This window comes from Carcharodon carcharias, chromosome 6, assembly GCF_017639515.1.
Source record: "Carcharodon carcharias isolate sCarCar2 chromosome 6, sCarCar2.pri, whole genome shotgun sequence".
NCBI lineage: Eukaryota > Metazoa > Chordata > Chondrichthyes > Lamniformes > Lamnidae > Carcharodon > Carcharodon carcharias.
In genome coordinates, this window is record NC_054472.1 from 95,094,901 (window position 1) to 95,116,689 (window position 21,789).

Sequence of the window (21,789 nt, forward strand, 5' to 3'; positions counted from 1 at the left end):
CTGCTCTGGGGAACTACTGTAGTGATGTCCTGGAGCTGAGATGACAGACCTCCAACAGTCAAAACCATCTTCCTTTGTGCTAGGTATGACTCGAACCAGTGGAGAGTTTCCCCCCCGATTCTCATTGACCCAGTTTTGTTAGGGCTCCTTGATGCCACACCCGGTCAAATGCGGCCTTCATGTCAAGGGCAGTCACTCTCACATCATCTTGGGAACTCAACTCTTTTGTCCATGTTTGAATCAAGACTGTAATGAGGTCAGGAGCTGAGTGGCCCTGGTGGAACCTGAGCTGGGCATCAGTGAGCAGGTTATTGCTAAGCAAGTGCCACTTGATAGCACTGTTGATGACCCCTTCCATTACTTTACTTATGATCGAAAGTAGACTGATGGGGCAGTAATTGGCCAGGTTGGATTTGTCCTGCTTTTTGTGTACAGGGCATACCTGGGCAATTTTCCACATAGCCAGGTAGATACCAATGTTGTAGCTGTACTGGAACAGCTTGGCTAGGGGCACAGCAAGTTCTGGAGCAGAAGTCCTCAATACTATTGCCGGAATATTGTCAGGGCCCATAGCCTTTGCAATATCTAGTGCCTCCAGCCATTTCGCAATAACACGCAGAGTAAATTGAATTGGCTGAGGACTGGCACCTGTGATGCTGGGGATCTCCAGAGGAGGTAGAGATGGATCATCCACTTGGCACTTCTGGCTGAAGACTATCACAAATGTTTCAGCCTTATCTTTTGCACTGATGTGCTGGGCTCCTCCATCATTGGGGATGGGAATATTTGTACAGACTCCTCCTCCAATGAGTTATTCAGTTGTCCACCACCATTCACCACTGGATGTGGCAGGACTGCACAGCTTAGATCTGGCCCGTTGGTCGTGGAATCGCTTAGCTCTGTCCATCACTTGCTGCTTATGCTGTTTGGCATGCGAGCAGTTCTGCATTATAGATTCACCAGGTTGACTGGTGCTGCTCCTAGCATGCCACCTGTGCTCTTCTTTGAACCAGGGTTGATCCCCTGGTTTGACAGGAATGGTAGAGTAGGGGATGTGCCGGACCATGAGGTTACAGATTGTGTTCGAGTACAATTCTGCTGTTGCTGCCGATGGCTCACTGCGCCTCATGGATATCCAGTCTTGAGTTGCTAGATCTGTTCAAAATCTATCCTATTTAGCACAACGGTAGTGCCACACAACACAATGGAGGGTATCCTCAATGTGAATGCGGGGCTTCATCTCCACAACGACTAAGCCTTGCCTTTGTGCTAGGTATGACTCGAACCAGCATCGGATCAGAGTACAAAAGGATAAAAACAAGAAAAAAGGGGAGTTACAGGAATTGTTAGCTGATAAAAATAAAGAAATAATAGAAAGTAGAGCAACATTTACAAAGAGCCTTTTTTTCCCAAATTGTTTACTTGCCCTTCCCCAAGTTTTCTTCTTAGAACAATGACTCACATCAGGGCAGTCCCTGAATGTGCTATAACCAAGTGGTTAAGGACATTCAAGCCCCAAGATCCTGAGGGGTCTTGACAGGGTGAATGTGGAAAGGATGTTTCCACTTGTTGGGGAATCAAGAACTGGGAGTTACTTTTTAAGTATAAGGGGTTGCTCAGTTAAGACAGATGAGGAGAATTTTTTTCTCTCTGAGAGTTGTGAATCTCTGAAACTCTCTTCCTCAAAAGATGGTGGAGCAGAGTCGTTGAATATCTTTTAGGCAGAGCTAGATAGATTTTTGATTAATAAGGGGGTGAAAGGTTATCGGGGTAGGCAGGAAAGTGGGGTTGAGGTTACATTCAGATCAACCATGATCTTATTGAATGGTGGAGCAGGCATGAGGGGCCGAGTGGCCTACTCCCGCTCCTAATTCGTTTGTTCGTATATTTATATAGGTGTGTAATTTTGAAAATACAGAATCCAGGCTAGGTGGATTATTTAGACTTGTATGAATTCATGGCAACAAATGACTTTGGGCTGCTAATTACATCAATCCTGCATAGCTTTATTGCCAGCCCAACCCCAAAACTATTATCTGAACATTGACTGAATATACACTGATGAAACGCAGCATTAAATAATCCATTAAAATTTGCTTGTAAACTGAGTATAGCACCTGAGTATCAGTTACCACTCGCAAACAAATTCAACAATTTTCTACTTGGGACCCATTTCATGCATCAAACTTTTAACCAACTGTTCAGCCACAGTAGTTTTTGGTGAATATATCTGCTACAAATGTGCCAAATGGGATCCAACATACACACAAAAAAAAGTTACTACTGAAAAAAAAACTAGACCTTCTCATAGCTTGAGAAATGATGTCTGTGTTAAAAAATAAATCCTAATTATGTATTCTGCATCTCCCATAGCCTTAAAATTTCAAAGGCTGGATTAAAATTATGCTATTCATGATCCTTGATTCAACAATTACACCTGCCACGTTTTCCTATTCCATCTATGACTAAATTCTCTCTGCTGGTACCAACACATAAGCACATGGTCAAATTCACCTTTTTTTCCTCTCACTAATTTTTTCCTCATAACATTAGGCTTCTCACTGGAAAATAGTTTGAAATGCATTTCCTGTACCATACCCAAGTACTCATACAAACATGCGAATTAGGAGAAGAAAGCCATTCGTCCACTCGGGCCTGCTCCACCACTCAATGAGATCCTGACTGATCTGATTGTGGCCTCAACTCCACATTCTGCCTACCCTGATAGATCCTTGACTAACAAGGGAGTCAAAAGTTATCTCTGCCTTAAAAATATTTAATGACTCTGCCTCCACTGCTCTCCAGGGAAGAGAGTTCCAAAGACTCTTAACCCTCAAAGAAAAAGTTCCTCATTTCCGCCATAAATGGGAGACCCCTTATTTTTAAACTGTGTTCCCTAGTTCTAATCTCTCCCACAAGGGGAAACATCATTTCAGCATCCAAATTATTCACCTATGACTTTGCTAAGAAGTAGGGAAGTCATTAGTCTTGCGAAAATTATCCACTTGTGTTAAAGCAGCTTGCTTTAAGTCATTGGCTGTTTTTCATTGCCCATGTTGAAGCCCACCTGAAACTACTGATTTGAGTTTTGGTATGAGATCCAAAGTTTGCAGGGTGCCATCTATGGGGTGGGGGTGATACTCAGTTTGAAAGCTAACTGGGTCCTGGACTATACTTTCCCTGCTAAGTCTTCCTTTTGAGAAGTAGGTTGCCAGTCTGCAAACATTTGGTATCTGCCAGCCTGCATAGCCACTAGTATGAGTCAAACATCATAACATCAGCCAGTGATGATAGTACCAATAGGGTCCTGAAATTACAAGGGTGCCAATAAGCAACCTGGTTACTTTTGTTGCTATTGCAGAACTTAAGTCTCCTGGTAGCCAAGTACATTATTGTGCTAAATTGTGACAAATCCTGGATATGGTCGTGTGGGTTGCGTGTGAAAAACAAAAATCTTCTGCCGACAGTAGAGGAAAAAGACAGAGCAGATTACAAAAAATATCAAAATCACTCCACCAATTTTCTCCCTTAATATAGTACCCCTGAATGCAATTCAACAATGGAAAGTGGGCACAAGAGGGGGAGAACCAAGGGAGAGAAAAATGGGCACAAACATTCACAAGTGGAGCCACAAGCATGTGAGACTGGGGGGATATGCGTGTGAGAAGAGGTGTCAATGTTCTCTGCCATGCAGAGAGGGGCGCCAATGAGACAGAGGCAGGGTGGTGACATGCATGAGTTGACGACTGCAAGTGCCCAACGATGCAAGAGAGAGACACACAAAGACAGCACAGGGGGTGCAGCTGTCACATGTCCCAGGAGAAGAGGAAATTATGCAGGGAAAATGAGAAAGCAAAAATCTTCTGCCGACAGTAGAGGAAAAAGAGAGAGCAGATTACAAAAAATATCAAAATCACTCCACCAATTTTCTCCCTTAATATAGTACCCCTGAATGCAATTCAACAATGGAAAGCAGGCCCAAGAGGGGGAGAACCAAGGGAGAGAAAAATGGGCACAAACATTCACAAGTGGAGCCACAAGCATGCGAGACTGGGGAGATATGCGTGTGAGAAGAGGTGTCAATATTCTCTGCCATGCAGAGAGGGGCGCCAGTGAGACAGAGGCAGGGTGGTGACATGCATGAGTTGACGACTGCAAGTGCCCAACAAACAACTGATTGTGTAAAAAAAGTGTCAGTGTGTAAAATTCACAGGAGGACAAGTGAGAGTGGGTACATGCACAAGAGAGGTTGAGTAGCACACAAAACTGCAATATAATTTTTCTTTGCAAATTTAACAAGACTCATTGCAGGTATGAATATGCAACTCAAATGGCCATCAATTAAATCCAGCATAGTCTGAGTCACTTAGCATACAGCTCATTGTGCTCCATCAGTTAACTCAAACTGAGGAATCACCTCCATTTCTCATTACAGGCATCTCTGTGACAGGCACAATATACTTCCCATTAAATCTAACCAATGGGCACTTTAAACTCTGCACTTGCACCCATTAAAATTTGCATCCATTAGAAAATGTTGATAGAAAAGTCTGTGATAATACTAAAAAAAATATTTACTGTTGCCAGTGAGTCCGCGCACTAACAGTAGGATGCGGGTATGTGTTCAGTTCCCTAAATGGTGACATTCCAATCTCAGCTAGGCCATCTGTTGCAGAGGTTTCCCAACAGGAAGGAAAAGAAATGTGGTCAACTCAATACTAGCACATACAGGGATATCTCAATAAGGACATGATGAATTCTGTGGCAGGTGGTGGTTCTGTGAAAAACATCTATTGTAACCATGTAAAATATATAAAACATCACAATGAGCATTACTCATTTACTCTTGCATTTAAGTGTCAGTTCTGTATTACAACATACATAATAAAATGACTAGGTTCTTAACCATCAGCCAGCATGCAATTTTGAATCTATTACATGGATCTATACACCCGTGGACTAAGGTCCTGAGCCAGGCTTAGTCACAAAATTTAATTGCCGCAAGCTAACTTGCCTGATGGAATAGAATTCATAACCATCGCGAAATTGGTAAAGAAATTTACTTGCACGCAAGAACACTACAGATTGAACATTCAGGCTTTCTAATGATTATTAGAACTATTGCAGCCAAACCACAACTAAGATCCAGTCTACTTGCTTAAATAAACTGCTCTGCCCCTAAGCTCCCATTTGACGACTACATATGCCATCTGTTTACTTTGTCGAGTCTGCATTCTGAAATGGCAAGTAAGTTTTTAACAACTGCGATTGTTCCTGTTATAAATGTGTAGAAAAGAGAGGTTATGTTCTGCAGCTGAGTATCCTAGGGTATGTGTTTCAGAGAAGCAGGACAAGAGGTAGGACTATGCAGGGATGGAACCATGAGACCCAGGGGCTGTGGGCCAGAAACAGACCTGGAGCAAGGGAGCAGAGGACCTAGGGTAAACTTGCAGATAGGCAAAGAAAAACCATTTGAGACTATGATTACAAGCTGGCTTCAGATGTCATTTTCACCTAGTTTAAAGAACACGTGGGAGGTGCCTGTTAGGACATAAGACATTGGCAGATCGTTCAGAATCTCTTTCCTACCTGTAGGATTTCTGAAATGCATTCCTTTCAAATTTAAAAGTTAACTCTGCTACATTGTTGAGTCCTGCCACATCAGGCAAGATTGTGGCATACAGCAATTTTCTAGCCAAAGTACAAATTTCATTATTAGATGTTTTCCAGAAGTATATCAATGAATTTGGCCAAATTGTGTGTGAAAGGGAAGCATCTATCTTAAAAACAATGTTAAACTTACTAACATTTTTCCAATTACTTTGAACAGATGAATATTTCATTTTCATTCTGTTCAATTTATTGAGCCCAGTAGGCATATGTGTCAACCTGTACTAAATTTTATGTAGCCAAAGTATTTCTGCTTTAAATAATTTGAGTAGTTTTGTTCCAATTATATTAGATGACATATCTTTACTGGCAGTTATCCAAAGATGCTTATTTGAAGTATTTTCCATTCCATAGTGAGAGTTACAGGTAAGGAAGTAGGAACAGACATCAATGATGCCTGATAACTCTACATCTTAAGGTTAGCTCCTGAAATGTCAACTGGTCTGTAAAATAGGTATGCATTTGACCTGTGCAGCTAGAGTTGTGTAATATGTTGTTTTCATTCATATCTTAGATACACATTTCCTTGAATATTAATTTTAAATAATAAATTTTGAAACCTCAGTACACTCACTGTAGTCAATACAATAATTAGAAACACATTGATGCATAATTTTTTCAATTCCCTAGCACTATGCTGGATCATCAAAGGTCTATCATAAGAAAAAAGTTAAATTAACAAGTAAAATTTTATTCCAGCAACAAACTTTCAATTTGAGTAATTTATTAATCATGAAAATCATGACTCTGATTCAAAAGCAAAATAATCACGTCTCAATGATCCAAAGCTGAGTTCTGCAAGATGCAAACATCTGGTTTAAATTGTTAAAGCCTTCAGGTAACTAGTTAACTTTACTACCCACAAAGGTGATCAATTTTCAAATAAATCAAAGGCAAAAAAAAATTCAGATCATATCTGTTTTATATCTGCATTGCTCCAAGCAGTAATAAAATCACTTCAATAAATTTACAAAGTAGAACTGATACCTTTACACTGTGCAGCAACAATAGCATGTCAAAATTTAGCTTCACTGCTGAAAGTACCATTACCTCTTTATAAATAATTCATTGCCATTGTATTCAGTAGAGAATCCACTTTCTGAAACGGCAACTCATGCAAAACTCAACATAGGTGAATCTGACTTTTATGCAGCCTTCCACTTCTTTGTCTGCCTGCCACCCACTCCTCCCCCCAACTTCCACCACAAACTGTTGCACTTGTATAAATTGCGTATAACAATAATTTTGACCATCTTGATCTACTGACAGTATCCAGGTAAAGCACTAACTTATTTAGAAGAGGTTGTTTATCGTGGCAATGACTCTCCAGTGCTTTCTTAATAATTACCTTATTCTGAACTTCTGATTGGGCTAGGGTATTTTTGGATATCAAATTTATATTAAAATATTTGACTTTCCAAAGTTATGTTGCTTCAACAGCGCTTGTCTCTGGCAACTCTATGTAGTGCTGAATTATTTAGATGGGATACTATTTTCTGTCATCTCCAGAAGATCAGATAACACCTCAATGAAGCATAAACCAAACACAAATATCAAACAATCTCTGGATCATTATGACAGAAGTGCAATGGTTCAATATTGGTAGAAAGCAAATTCCAATTGTGATAAAACAAATGACCCATTTCTACCTTGCATTCTTGTTGCTCTTGATTTTAGTTGCCGTTGACTTGGGTTTTTTATCCTTAGTTTCTTTGGGCTCCTTGGGGTCTTTCTTTTCTTTTGGTTTTTTCTTCTTTTTCTTTTTCTCTTCAGTTGAACCATCCACTGCAGCAGTAGAGATCACCAGCTGGTCAATCACCTTGGGAATATTTTGCTCACCACGAGCTTTAGCTTTAGCAATGGCCTCGGCCACAATGCGATTGGCCTTCTCTTGCATGCGCTGTTGGTCCAGTGACTTCTGTCGCTCTTCTCCACTTGCTAACTGGGAATTTTGTCCACTAATCTGCGTCATGTCTGACGGAGTATTTGAAAGAGACTAAAAGGAGGAAAAAAGAAAGAAATTAAATTTAGAGGAACTGCATGAACAAAATAACTAAATATTACATCGCCAGCATAACTTTCAATGATTAAAGTAGCAGCCCTAAATCTTTTCATTTTTACAAGACACAAATTTTAGTCGGATTGTTAAGTCCGATTGAAATTAACCACCATGATAAATGCAACAAGATAGGTAAGACTTCAGTTGTTCTTGGATGTGGCATTTGCTTTTTCAGAATATAAATTGAAAAAGTTTTTTTTCAACGTCCTAATTGTAACGAGTACAGAAAAAGTGATATTTAGTGACTATTGCTCCCCTTACTTCACATGCTTGTCATTAACAGAGCATCATCGTTTGCTCCAAACCAGTGCAAAAACATGCAGTACATGTGATTTTGATATAATTTGGTAGCTTGACATTATCAACATGGCCGGCAGAACTGGTCTCACACTGATTGCACAGCTGTTGTCTAATTATTGCTGGTGTACAGATGACATTTAAAAAAAAATCAAAGGAACTCTATTTCATTTTTGTGTTCTAAATTTTCTTTTCTCTCAAGGCAATGACACACCCCGAACCATGGCTCCAAAAAGTGTCAGCAGTCCATATGCGCTTCTTACAAATACCTTTAGCAAAAAAAAATGCTTTAAACGGTCAGACAAGACACAGAACAAGAACAGAAGAACAGCAAGGAGAGGCAACCAAATGCATAGTTACCAAAAGAAGATTTACAGCAAGCTTTTGAAAATAAGGGAAATGCAGTTATGGGATAGCATCTTGAGCAGAGGCGTTAGAAGTGAAAGGAATGGTCAAAAGCACTGAAAGTTGGGAGGAATAATCCATGTGAATACAGTGGCACAAGAATGTCACTGACCTTGATGAATGCTGCAAGATAGAAACCACACTAGGACAATTCAGATAAAGGTACAAAGATACTACAGGTTCTTGTTACTGGGCTAGCAAACTAGAAGTCACAATTTCAAGTCTCACCTTGGCAATTGCAAAAACAAATTCAACAAATCTTAGAATTCGAGAGTTGGCAACAGACCAAGTGACCAGATCATCATAAAAATCCTAACTTGTTCACTAATGTCCTTTAAGCAATGGATTATCACTCTGAACAGTCTTGCCAAGATGTGATTCTAGTCTCACATTATGTGACTGATGTTCCCCTCAGGGCATTTAGCAATGGGTGGGAGAAACTACCTTGCCAGTGTCACCCACATTCCAAGAACAAATGCTGGGAAAGTTAGGGAGGAAATTGGGTGGACCAGAAAGGAAAGTAAGAAGTGGGAACGTAGTCAAAGGTAATGGAGGGGGCAAGTGTAGTTTTTTTTTGAAAAGAAAGTTTATGATGACAGGACCTCCCCAGTGGCCAATTTTCAACTCCAAACTGGAACAAGGCAGATCGTTAAGCTCTAGTCTAGTTTATGCAAAGTTACAATTATATAGTAACTTCAAATGTAGCAAAAAAATCCCAATATGCTTCAACAGACGAGTTAAAATAAATAGTGAACATAAATGGAGGAATTAAAAATGCAAGGTGAGAACTGGGGAAATGAGGCAAAGCTCTTTAAGCTCCAGAAAGCAGGGTTCAGAAACTCTGCTAAGAATAGTGGAATGGAGAGTTAGTGAACAGGCCAGAATTAGAGGAAATGTTCTCAGGCCAAAGTATAAGGGGCTATTGTGGGTGGCATGAGACCATGTGCATGTGGAAAAGGATTTTGAAATGGAGAGCTGGACTAGGATCAACTAGAATTGACATTAGGACATGATGTGGCTGAGGTAAATTGGGATGGGGCTTGGATAGACAGCCGGAATAGTGTTAAGACAAATCAAGCCTAGAATTGACCCAAAAAAAAACGTTAGATTTTAGGCTTTGTTGGGAATGACGTAGAGGGTAGGAGAGAAATGTTGCAGAGGTGGTAAAGTGTCTTGGCAGCAGCCAGTTCAAGCTCAGCTCTGAGTTAAGTTCATCTTAAATTTAAAATACAAAGATTATCCATGTCATCATTTGTTTACAACTTTTAGAAATGTCACTCATACTTCAGACATTAATAAGCTTCTGAACATGCATCCAACAATATGCATACATTGTAAAAATCTTCCCTGCATCAAACAAACACCATAATTTGGCTGTCTATTCACACTAATGTTGCCCCTTGATTATTTCCTAACAATAAAGGGGAAAGAGGGGGAGTGAAGGAGTTCAGAACTAAAACAACTCTTTTCACATAAGAGTCTTATTCATAATTTTCCTGATGGGTCCATGCTCATATTTGCGCATGGGGTCAATCCAACATGTTGATATTCAACGTTTTATTACTACAATTTTAAAAAGGGGAAAATATGCTATTGAAGATTTTGTCAGATTATGAAATAGATTGCAGAAATGTAAATTTTTTGAAGAAAAAATTATTTTGTAAACAAGAACAGATGGTTAAAGGCCAATCAACTGAACATACTAGATCCAGCCATTACTAATGCTATCATTATGCGAGTTCTTCAGTCACTTCCCATAATCAGCCAAATGGTAAATTCTCCTTCAGCACCACCATTTAATTTTCTATTGTCAATTTCCGCTGCCCAATAGATAATACAGATAGTTCACGTTTGTAGTACAAGAGGCCATTTCCTTTTCCACAAGCCATTCTGCTTCACGCCAGTTTACCCATCGGCAACTATAGCAGGGAAATCTTCAAATTTTGAAGTAATTTTCTGCCTAGGAGTTGCCAACGGCTGTATGTGCTCTCAGTGTTATTTGTTATTTTAGTGCACAATGTGACTGAAGTAACGGATCACACTACTGGATAATTTTAAAGTTTATGGTCAAAACAAGCATGGGAAAACACAGGCAATCAGCAGCTTACAATAGTTGCAGTTCTGAAAACTGCTCCTCCATAAAAAGCATTCCATATCCCTCTAATTTCTAAACTTCAGAAAGTAACTGACCTTTGGAATCTGTTGGACAAGAACAAAATTCAGCAGGAATTGCTTCAAAATACAGACAAGAAATTTATACTAGAATTGCCCCATCCCATCCAGGGTAATAACTCGTAAGAATGGAACACTCACTACATGGTCTATGGATTCCATTTACAGACACAGCTGATAATGGAATTAATAATGCTAAAAAAAATGACATTCTTGCTCTGCATGAACCTCAATTATAGGAAGAGAAATATTAAAATTTGCTCTATACTTTTATCATAGCAATGATCTAAATATTCAGCAATTTCCAGACTATGTCCACTTTGTTTTAAATCAAATACCCATGGGAGTCAGATTCAAACCTAATTTCATCCTCTAATCTGCCTATAACAGACATTTGTGATCAGTGCTACAATTTTTTTTTAAAAGCAAATGTAACTTTAAAGATAAAAGCAAGTTTCACACACTGGTGCAGAACCATTTTTATATCTCCATGAACCGTGCAGCACAGGATTTTTGCCAAATAGAAATCAGGCCTTGCATCAGCATTCGCACTTGAAATCCCAAGGCTATCCGGACCTTAAATCACAAAGTCTTTCTGCACAGGTTTCACCAATTTGAAAATTGGAAAAAAAATCTTGCTCAATTATTCCATAGTAAAATCTTTATGATCCAGCAAGTGCGGGGAATGGGCTGTACTTGTACCATGAACAAATATGCAAGCACTGAGGAAGTAAAGAACAGTGTTCTTTGCACTTCTAGTCTTCAATAGCACATTAAGACATAAATTATAAGTGTTAAATAATACAGTATACAGGTAAAGGGTGCAAATAACTTAGTAATTGCTTCCGGTCGGTAAAGTGATGAGCCATATTAGAGGAACATCAGAAATTCTGGTTAACAGAGAATTCCAGTTGGTAGAGTGCTCAAAAACACAAAGTTTGCTGTAGTAGGATTTGTACATTTCCAAACAGTAACAGTCAGTGGTGAAAGAGTAAAGAACAACAAACACACCCACTGTTCCAATTCAGGCAACTGTCCCGTATTGCTTATTCTCTCAAAGTCAGCTTCCATTGGCAAGAGTGTAATTCTTATGAACCAAAACATGGCTTTATGCAGTAAATATCTGGGACGATGAGCCTCATTGTGAACAATGAACCCTTATAGCATATGGGAGGCCACTGCACATTTGGATATCTCCAGCCCAGAGGGAAAACACCTTACATTTATTGAAAGCAGAATTGTATAGCAGGAATAAATCAGATTCAATAGGAATACATTTAACTTTCACTGGTACATAAACAGGTTTGAGTTCCAACATAAAAGGATCCTGAAAAATAACTTTTAACTGTTTTTGAAATCATGGGTGCTGAAAACTCCATTCAGCCCCAACTTGCTACAGTGATTCTAACATGCAATACAAGCAAGTGGACTGCAAAAGCAGGAAGTGTGAACCCACAGAAGCTTGCTACATTTATTCCTAAATTCAGGAAATTTCTACTTGTAAAACCGTCAAACAAAATCAGAAAGCAGCCACAATGGTTGAATGACACATCAATGAATAACGTCCTACGCTTGCAATGCTCAGGAAACGCTAATACTGAACCGCCTGGCTCACCATACAAACACAATGGGCTGGATTTTACATGCCCCCACCAAGTGTGCTTTTGGCAGAGGGGGGGGGCACACAAAAAAGGGTAGTACCCACCCCGCCACCTTCCCATTCATCCCAAGCTCACCCCGTAACATGAAATCGGCAGCCTGCCTGCCACATTTAAATAAATAATCAAAGGTCAACTGAGCTTGTTATCAATATGGATAATATGCTGCCGATAACATAACACAGTTGGTGTGGTCAGTTGGGTGGGAGTAGGCAGGTCATTTATGTTAAAAAGTTTTTAAAAGGGTGGAAAAGAAGTGGGGTACTAACTTTGGGGGTTGCCTTTTGTGCAACATGGGGGGCATGCCCCCTAAGTTAGTACCGGGCCTTCTTTCTGCCCACCTGCTCTCCAAAACCCACCACCCCCACCGCCAAACTGCTCAAACTCTGCCCGCCCAATACCCTGGACTTATCTTACTCTGGGATCCATTGAGCCTCGTTGTTGGGACTTGTTGCAATCCAGGCAGTGCCCACTAATGTGATCTTTGCGCTTCCAGGCAATCAGCAACTCCCAAGAGCAGGATGTCATGAAAGTATAATAATTTTCACAATATTTTTCTGGTTTATTGTAAAGTAGGTTTATGGGGGTAAGTATAGTTGGGTCTCTGTGTGATTTAATTACATTTGAAATCAAGTAGACTGCAAGCTTTAACTCATCAAAAAAAGCTAGGTGCTTGACATGCTAATGAGTAAACAAGGATGCTGGTTTAGCATGTAAGGTGTGAGGGAATTTGTATTTTTAGAAAGATGAAGGGATTTGGATTTCAAAGGGATTTTACATACAGCCAGATAAGCAAGGCTAAGGAGTGTGTTTATTTTTCTCAAAGATTACTGACAATAAATAGTAGCAACATGAAAGTTTTTATACTGTGAAGAAGATAGTTTCAAAGACATATGAAACAATCAAATTTACATATTAAGAAAGAGAGAAACATACATGAAGGAGAATGAGGCTGTGTGTCAGGGGAAGGCATTGTGAGATCCAACAAAAGTGTGTGAAATAGCCTTAATGAAGCCTCTAGTCTTTGTGTATAAGCCCACTGTCTACCAGAAGTGAAGCTGGAGGAGAAAGCCATTTGGAATTCCATTGTCCAGGATAGTGTGTTAATTTGCTGGATCTGTTTAAAATCTAAAATCTACTTTTGGACTGTTGCCTTAAAGGGAGTGTACTGGAAGGTAGGTTAATTAGGAATTTTAGGAGTTATTATAGCAGTAACTTGTAGTTCTACATATGTGTTTGAAATCTTCTTTTTCATTAATAGTTTTATTTAATTTAAGTTTTTTTTAAAGATCTCAAAGTCTTAGTGGACTTATTACTTCTGAATTCAGTGCACACATCTTAAAATAAATACAAATTCCAAAACCATTGTCATAGCACAACCACGCTTCCCTCGTGGATTTGATCCACCTGGCACACATCATCGGCCGCGTCATAACACAGGACTTTCTTCCCAGTGAGCAATGGAAGTCCCATTGTCAGGCAATTCAGCCAACCTGCAGCACATTATGGCCGCCAAGCCACCCCACAACCCCTCCCCCCATAATATAATGCTCAATGTCGTCTCCTCCTAATTGTATGATCTAATTATCAATGAGGCCTGATTTCACAGCCTGACTTTTCTTAGCAGTTCATGTTGAAAGATAACGTTCATTATAACACCAGCCAGTGTGGAATGTTAACTTTAAAAACTTATATCTAATTTAAGACGTACATGTCAAAATATGAAATACAATACTGCAATTCAAAACAGGAGAGATCTTATTCCCTCACAATTGTCACCTATCTTGGCTTCCACAAATTTACATCCAAATATTTTGTATGAATTAATGTTTGAACAAAGCATCTCTTAGGTAAATAGTTCTAATGCAAACTGAAGTTTCATTTGCACCTACATGAAAAAAATTGCAAATGAGAAAGAAAATCAAGTTGCAAGGTTGAGTGCAATTTCCTGTAAACAAGTGTTTAGACAAAGATCACAGTTTGAAGTGCAGTTAAATCCATTCAAAACAAGAGAGTAATGTTTTGTAAAGTGAAACAAATATCTTCCTTTCTGTGGTTAATTATGTAGGGCAAAGCAGCATTCAGAGGAAAAAAAAGTGGCAGATTATTCATATTTTACAATCGCCCTCGGCTGTCCCTCAATTTGAGGATGACATATGCTCAAGCTTATATTTCACCCCTCTCCTTATATTCGCTCTGTTCTGTGGAAGGGTCATGAGGACTCGAAACATCAACTCTTTTCTTCTCTGCTGATGCTGCCAGACCTGCTGAGTTTTTCCAAGTAATTCTGTTTTTGTTTTGGATTTCCAGCATCCACAGTTTTTTGTTTTTATCTCTATGCTCAGAGTCGTGGGTTTCTGCCATGAGTCCCTATGTGACTGAACAGGCCAACTCTTGACCCACAGATCTTTGGGCACAAGGGGCAGTACCTCCTAAGAGGTAGTGAGAGCCGGAGTGTAGGATTTTCTTTATTTTTCCTTCTCTTGAGTCACAACATCTTAATGTTGAGGCAAAGTGTGATGCAACTTGATGGATGAGTTATCACCATTTTGAGTTGGTAGCCAGCTCCTCCTAGTCATTAATGTCAAAGCAGCCATATTTCAAGGGGAGCTTCAGAGTGTCTTCGAAGCATTTCCCTTATCCTCCCAGGAACATTGGCCATTTGAGAGAAAACGGGGCCTGGCAGGGGAGACACTTTTCAGCCACCCGGACAGTGATCATTCGAACAAATTTGATTTTGTAAAAGTTTTGCCAGAATGCTTCTGGATTTGGTTTTAAGTGGACACTAGTGCTCTCATTGAAGTATTGCTGATGGAACTTCTCTAGCACTGTTGTGTGTCGCTGATATTGCAGTAGAGGGGCGTAGTGACAGCAACTGTTCTGCATGCTTGGGCTTTTATTGACTTACAAAAGTCTCTTGTTGTCAAACACTCTGCTGTAGTTTGCAGAAGAATAAGCTGGCGCAGTTGATCCACGGTTGGATCTCCCTGTCAATGTGGCATTTTGAGAGAGGTGGCTGCAGAGGTACGGGGAGTGCTCAGCGTATGCCTGAGTCTCTTTATCAACATATATGGGAGGTGGAATATTTAACTGATCAAATCCTCCCAAAATCGTAAATGAATGCATGGAGTCTTGATTTGAGCAAAAGCCCACCAGTTTTCAAGACTGCTATGGAATATTATCTGGGACTGCAGGTTTTGTTGCACCATAGAGTATTGGGGTATGTACTGGAGACTATCAGCTGCCACTGTGGATTTACAGTCAAGATGATGTTCAAAATAAAAACAGAATTAACTGGAAAAACTCAGCAGGTCTGGCAGCATCGGCAGAGAAGACAAGAGTTGACATTTCGAGTCCTCATGACCCTTCAACAGACCCTTCTGTTCTGTTGAAGGGTCATGAGGACTCGAAACATCAACTCTTCTTCTCCGCCGATGCTGCCAGACCTGCTAAGCTTTTCCAGGTAATTCTGTTTTTGTTTTGCATTTCCAGCATCCGCAGTTTTTTGTTTTTATTTCTTATGATGTTCAAAATGTTCTTTTCAGCATTGACAGATGGCATTGTCATCCTTAAAACAACATACATCATCTTGTGAGCAAAGGAGATTTTGTCCATTTGATCTTTATCTATAGATAGCCCTGGTGAATTCAAAAAAGCTTTGCATGTCATGATGGTCAGCATATTGTTGGAGATCTATGGCTCTCTCTTCCCACCACATCATTTGTCTTCTGAATTTGTCTTTTGAGCATCAGCCTTGAGCCTTTGGAATGCCACCTTCTTGACTTGTGACCTTACTGTTCTGCGAAGGCTGCTCTTTTTTGTTCTGGGAGGTTACCTATTTCAGCATCGTTATTTTCAGTGAATCAGTTCTGGGAATAGCAGTCTAATTCAGCTGACTTCATTTGATACCTATGTTCTAGAATGGAGTTGGATGTGTGAAGGTTTTCCAGACTGGTTGTGCACTGGACTTGGAATTCCTCTCTTCAGTCAGCTGCTTTAGTGCCGAGACATTGATCTTCTCTCTTGGACTTTTGGTCCCTATGATGTCTTAGTGCTACGTGGCTATTCATCACCAGTTGAGCAAGTCTATGATCTGATCAGCAGGCAGTCTGAAGCATGGATCGAGTGATACAATCATCACTTAGATCTTCGATTCGAACAATGACATAACCCATGGGGTGCCAGTGCTTTGAACTAGGATGCCTCCATTTGTTTTTATGATGAAAGAGGGTGAGTATTATAATGAGACCACGCCGAGCAAACTTTGTCAGGAGAACTATTTACATTGGCTTTTACCACCCCATTGTCCTAATGGTTCTTCCACTCCTGACATCAGAGTCACAGCCAACCCTGGCATTAACTCCCTCAGAAGGATGATCTTCTCCTCTTTTGGGATGGCAATGAAGATTTTATCAAGGTCAGAATACAACTTTTCCTGAACATCTTCATCGGAGTCAATGATCAGGGCATAAGCACTGATGATGGTCATATACTGTTTACAGCTGAGCTGCAGGTGAAGTGTCATGTGTCTTTCATTTATACAACTGGGGGATTCTGGCAATGCATCCAAGATCCTATTCCAGGTGACAAAACCATCTCTGTGGACACAAGGGAAGCTGTCAGGCTTTCCTTTTCAGTAGAAGATGTATCCCTCTGCTTGTTCCTACAGCTGCCCCTCTCCAGGAAGGCACATCTCACTAAGGACAGCAATGTCAATTTGGAGTCTTGGTAGCTCACATGATAAGATTACAATTCTTCTTTCCAACAGTCACTCGAGATTATAACTGCAAAATTTTAAGCTTTCTTCCTTTGACTACAAAGATGGTGATCATGCAGCATGTGGTTCCCCAGCCAGGATAAAGTGGGGTGGCTTATTTTTAGGACACCTTTTCTAGGCCCCTCCCCCATTTGGGGTGAACAGAGGATATCCTGAATGGGACTGCTGAGTCATAGATGCTTCTACCCAAAGATGCTTCTATCCCAGCACAGGTGTCCAACAACCTACATGCATCGGTTGCTTGTGCAAAATAATGGATCATTTTTCACAGGCTTTTATGAAAATGAAGGCACTGGCAAGTTCAGTTGAGGAAATTCAAGAGACAAGAATTATTCTAGTTTGTGGGAATGATTAAATGTTATATATTCAGGTTTTGGGCAGTCATTAATCTTCATGTGAAAGCAACCTGAACTGCTCAGCTGTCACTGTATTGCACCAATCAGCTTTCGATAACATGGCTATTATATTAATAAGTTTTATATTTTACAGCTACCATCTCTTTTTGGGCTTTCATGTATTAACAGCTTTTCACAGTGAGGGTGTCACTGCTGGAGAATGGAGCACTGCCAATTTAGGCACTGAACATCAGCAATCACCAGTTAACACTCAGATACAGAGTGAAGCTCACTTTCATACTGTCACTGGCTTGTTTAGAGTATTGGTATCAATTTCAATGGTAGCCTTCCGTCTCATGAGACAATGGTTTGTGCCTTGGTGATCAACTCTTGTGTTAAACATTGTCTCTAGACTCTTCTGGACCAGCTGAGCTGTCTGCTTTGCCTTGCCTCTTCTAATGCCCCTCCAGAAAGTCAACTTCCAGAGATCATGGCCATTGATGACTGTCTCCCAGTTGTCGGTGTCAATATCCACCATCTTCATATCTAGGTGTCCTTGTAGCAGAGTTATGAATGCCCAGCAGCTCATGGCCCAGTGGCCAGTTCATCATACGAAAAGGTCTTTGGGTATGCTGCATCATCCATCCAATGAACATGGCTCTTGGTCAGGGTGCTTTTATTCAGCTTGGAAATAGCAGCTTGAACAATGTATGTATTGATTTCAATGTCAAGAGACATTGGTTGTGGAGCCTAGGTACATGAAGTTATCAACAACCTCCAGCATCGCATTATCAATGCTGATTTTATGGCAATATGGCAACATCTTCCTCATGCTGATGGTCAGACCAAACTCTTTACAGGCGTGAGAATGCCTGTCTGTTTGCCACTGAAAGTATTCCTTGGTATGAAATGCTAGTGTGACACCACTGGCATAGAGCAACTCCCTGAGGACTTGGCACATTTTTGTCTTGGATCTCAGGTGGGCACAGCTGAACAGCTTTCCATTAGTTCCAGTTTACGAGTACACACCTTCTGTAGACAAACTGAAGGCATGTGGCAGCAGCAAAGAGAATATGCCAAAGAGTGTCTTCACCAGAATGTAACCCTGTTTGACCGCGCTACGATCTCAAAAGGTTCTAACGTTGCCCCATCATAGCCGAACTTACTGAACATGTTACCATGGAAAGCGGAGATCACATTGAGCAGCTTCAGCGGGCAGCCAATTTTCCCCAGCAGCTTAAATAGGCCATCTCTGCTCACATGGTCGAATGCCTTGCTGAGATCAATGAAGACCATATATAGTGGTCTCCTTTATTCGTGGCATTTCTCTTGCAGCTGCTGGACGGAGGTGATCATGTCAAGGTGGATCTTCCAGTTCTGAAACCACACTGGGATTTGGGGTAGATGCGTTCAGCAAAAATCTGTAGTCTGACAAGGGTAACATGGGCCAATATTTGTCCCGCAATGCTCAGCAGGGAAATGCCTTGGTAATTGTTCAATTACTGTGGTCCCCCTTATTCTTGCACAGGTTCACAATCTTTTTGACATGCATATCCTGAGGCACGGCCCCCTCCCTCCAGCAGAGATAAAGAAGTTTGTGCAGATGCTGCAGGAGTGCAGGTTTCCTGTGCTTGATGAGTTCAGGCAATATAGCATCAACACCTGGAGCTTTGCCAATGGTAAGCAAGTTAATAGCTTTGCTAAGCTCCTACACTGTGGGTTTGATATCCAGCTCCTCCTTGAAAGAGGAGCTCTCGATGATGTCCAGGATTTCCTCAGTAACCATGGTCTCCATAGAGTACAACTAAAGATAGTTCCACCCATCTCTTCAACTGTTTATTGCAGTTGGTGATGACTTTCTGGATTTGTTCTCAATGGAGCTGTTTTCTTTGCTAATGAATCTGCTGTCTTTCTGATCCCATGATACATGCCCCTAGCATTCCCTGTGTCGAAGCACAGAATTGATATCAATAATATTAATATTTATATGTTATATACACTCAAGTTTAAAGTACAGTGTGATCCTCTTAAAACACTTTTGTATTTGTCTTTTAATTTGAGGTCTGGGAGGTCAGAATCCTCAGTTTTTGGGTGCAAGCATTCCAGAAACCCAAGTTCAGGCTGAAGATAACTTAAAGATTGCCCCCACACCTGACAGAAAAATCACAGGGTTAATCAGTGCTTGATAGTTTTATTATGGAATATCTTTCTTAACTTTCGAGTTCATTCAATGGAGTAGGACAAATTTCAAAAGCTTCAGTGTAAAATGTGTATTGTACTTCTTTTTAAATTAGTGATACTTACAGAAGCTTTCAATGTTAGAGGTCATACCTTACCAGTCAGATTGATCCATAAGCGACATCACCCACAGTTGGTGTTACCTATATGGGTAAAATGCTTTCTTTTTTGTCTGCTTCGCTGTAAAGCACAACTGCCAACCAAGGTCAGTAATTATCTGGGCTTTCCTGAGGCCAACTGCCAGTTTATTGAAAATTCCAGAGTGAACAAAAAAAGAGAGTTGAACATTAATTTTTAAATAAATACACTTAAGGCAAGGGTTGGTTAGCATAAAAAGTGTCATCTACAGGCATTACAGTTCTTATGAGTTCCAATTGGAGCAAGCTCCATATGATAGATTTTAGTAAAATACATGCCTCATGTGGGAAATTTACCAATTAACTGAGTTATGTTCCATGGTGTGTGCAATAAGCTGGTGAATATGGCTATTCTGATCTGATATTTTTGTACTGCTGTTTCTCGAACACTTGCATCCCCCCCCCCCCCCCCCCCCCCCCACACACACACTTTCATGAGCATGGCTGCCCTTGCAATAAACAGATTTCAACTTTCTTCTCTTCAAACCTGTACTCTTTCAGCTGAGTATCTTGGCTACCATGAAGGGCATGATTTGTAACTACAGCAGCTCCTGCTCCCAAATGAGTCTGTCTCTCCCCTCCCCCAAAACCCACTGCTCTCTGCTGTACTGTCTCTTCCCAGCTGATCTCATTTACTTTCCCCTCCCCCTCTCAGTCCTCTTCAAGCCACCCACTCTGCAAAACCATGAACAAAGCCGGGACTAGGCAATAAGCTGTAAGCACCAAGGGCACAGATTAAACCACTACAAAGCAAATGTCAATGAATGCAAACAAAAATAGCAAGGGTTGACGAGATGGACCTAGAGTGTAGGGTGCTTGGTGCTCTGGGGATTCCTATGTGCTATAAAGCAAGGTATGGAGGTATATGCTGCTTGCTATTTTCATTTTAAGACATTATTTCATCCCAATTCCAGCTGGCCTTTTTTGATTTATTTTTTCCAAGAAAAATTAATTCATGTCTAATATTGGGCCTTGGACCCATGAGCACTCAAAAACTAATTACCAAATTAGACTGCAAAGCTGCTTCTTGTTGGTCCCTCCTTTCCTTTTAAGAAATTTATTAAGAACAATGTTTTCTTCCCCCCACCCCCTTCACAAAATATTTCAATCGAGTATCCATTAAAAATGGTCAGTGGTCTCAGGGTTCCAGATGTACAGTTGGAGTTCAAGTAGCTTCCTGTGATCGACTAAAGATCATGGGTCACTGAATTTCAGTTGACAGTCACAAATGGCACTCTGAATAATGAATGATATATTTTTAGTAGAGCTATCCAATGAAATCTACTACCCTGCCCTTCCCCTTGGCCATACAATTTTCATTTATTTATTCCAAAAAGGAATCAAAAAGGGAAATTGCACAACTGCACACAGTGGTAGGTCAGGTGATTGAGCAGAATATAAAGAACGGCAGAGAATGACTAAAAGGTTGAAAAAACTCAGGTCTGACAGCATCTCTGGGGAGAAAAGAGAGTTAAGGTTTTGAGACCGTATGACTCTTCTCTGTCTTTCTCTCCACAGATGCTGTCAGGCCTGCTGAGTTTTTCCAGCATTTTTTATTTTTGTTTCAGAATTCCGGCATCCGCAGTATTTTGCCTTTATATTATAACTAAAAGGTTAATCAGGTGAAAAATAAATTAGAGTATGAATGGAAGCTAGCTACAAATGTCAAATGGATAGCAAGAGTTTCTACAAGTATTTAAACAGGAAAAGAGTAGGTAAGTGAGTGTTGGTCCTCTAGAGTGACAGTGGAAAATATGTAGCAAATAATAAAGAAATAGTGGATAAAATGAACAAATATTTTGCTTCTGTCTTCACTATAGAAGTAAAGTCCAGTAATAGCTGTAAGTCAGGAGATGGAAAGGAGAGGGAAGCTTGGTGAAATTATAATCACTAGGGGAGCAGAACTGAGCAAACTGATGGAGCTGTGGGCTGACAATTCTCCAGGTCCAGATGGGCTTCATCATAGTATCTTAAAAATGGTAGTTAATGAGGTAGTAGACGCACTGTGCTTTCCAAAATTCGCCAGATTCTGGAAAGGCTC

At 40.4% G+C, this 21,789-nt stretch overlaps 1 protein-coding gene across 3 annotated transcripts in view; it reads right to left on the bottom strand.

The window, feature by feature from the left end:
- The window catches only part of chd7 (chromodomain helicase DNA binding protein 7), a 273,969-nt gene that overhangs the window by 187,347 nt on the left and 64,833 nt on the right, over positions 1–21,789 (bottom strand). For all 3 annotated transcript variants that reach the window (XM_041189422.1, XM_041189420.1, XM_041189421.1), the window contains exon 3: positions 7,320–7,666. In XM_041189422.1, coding sequence (XP_041045356.1) covers positions 7,320–7,666 — 347 coding nt within the window. The remainder of the gene's footprint in view (positions 1–7,319; positions 7,667–21,789) is intronic.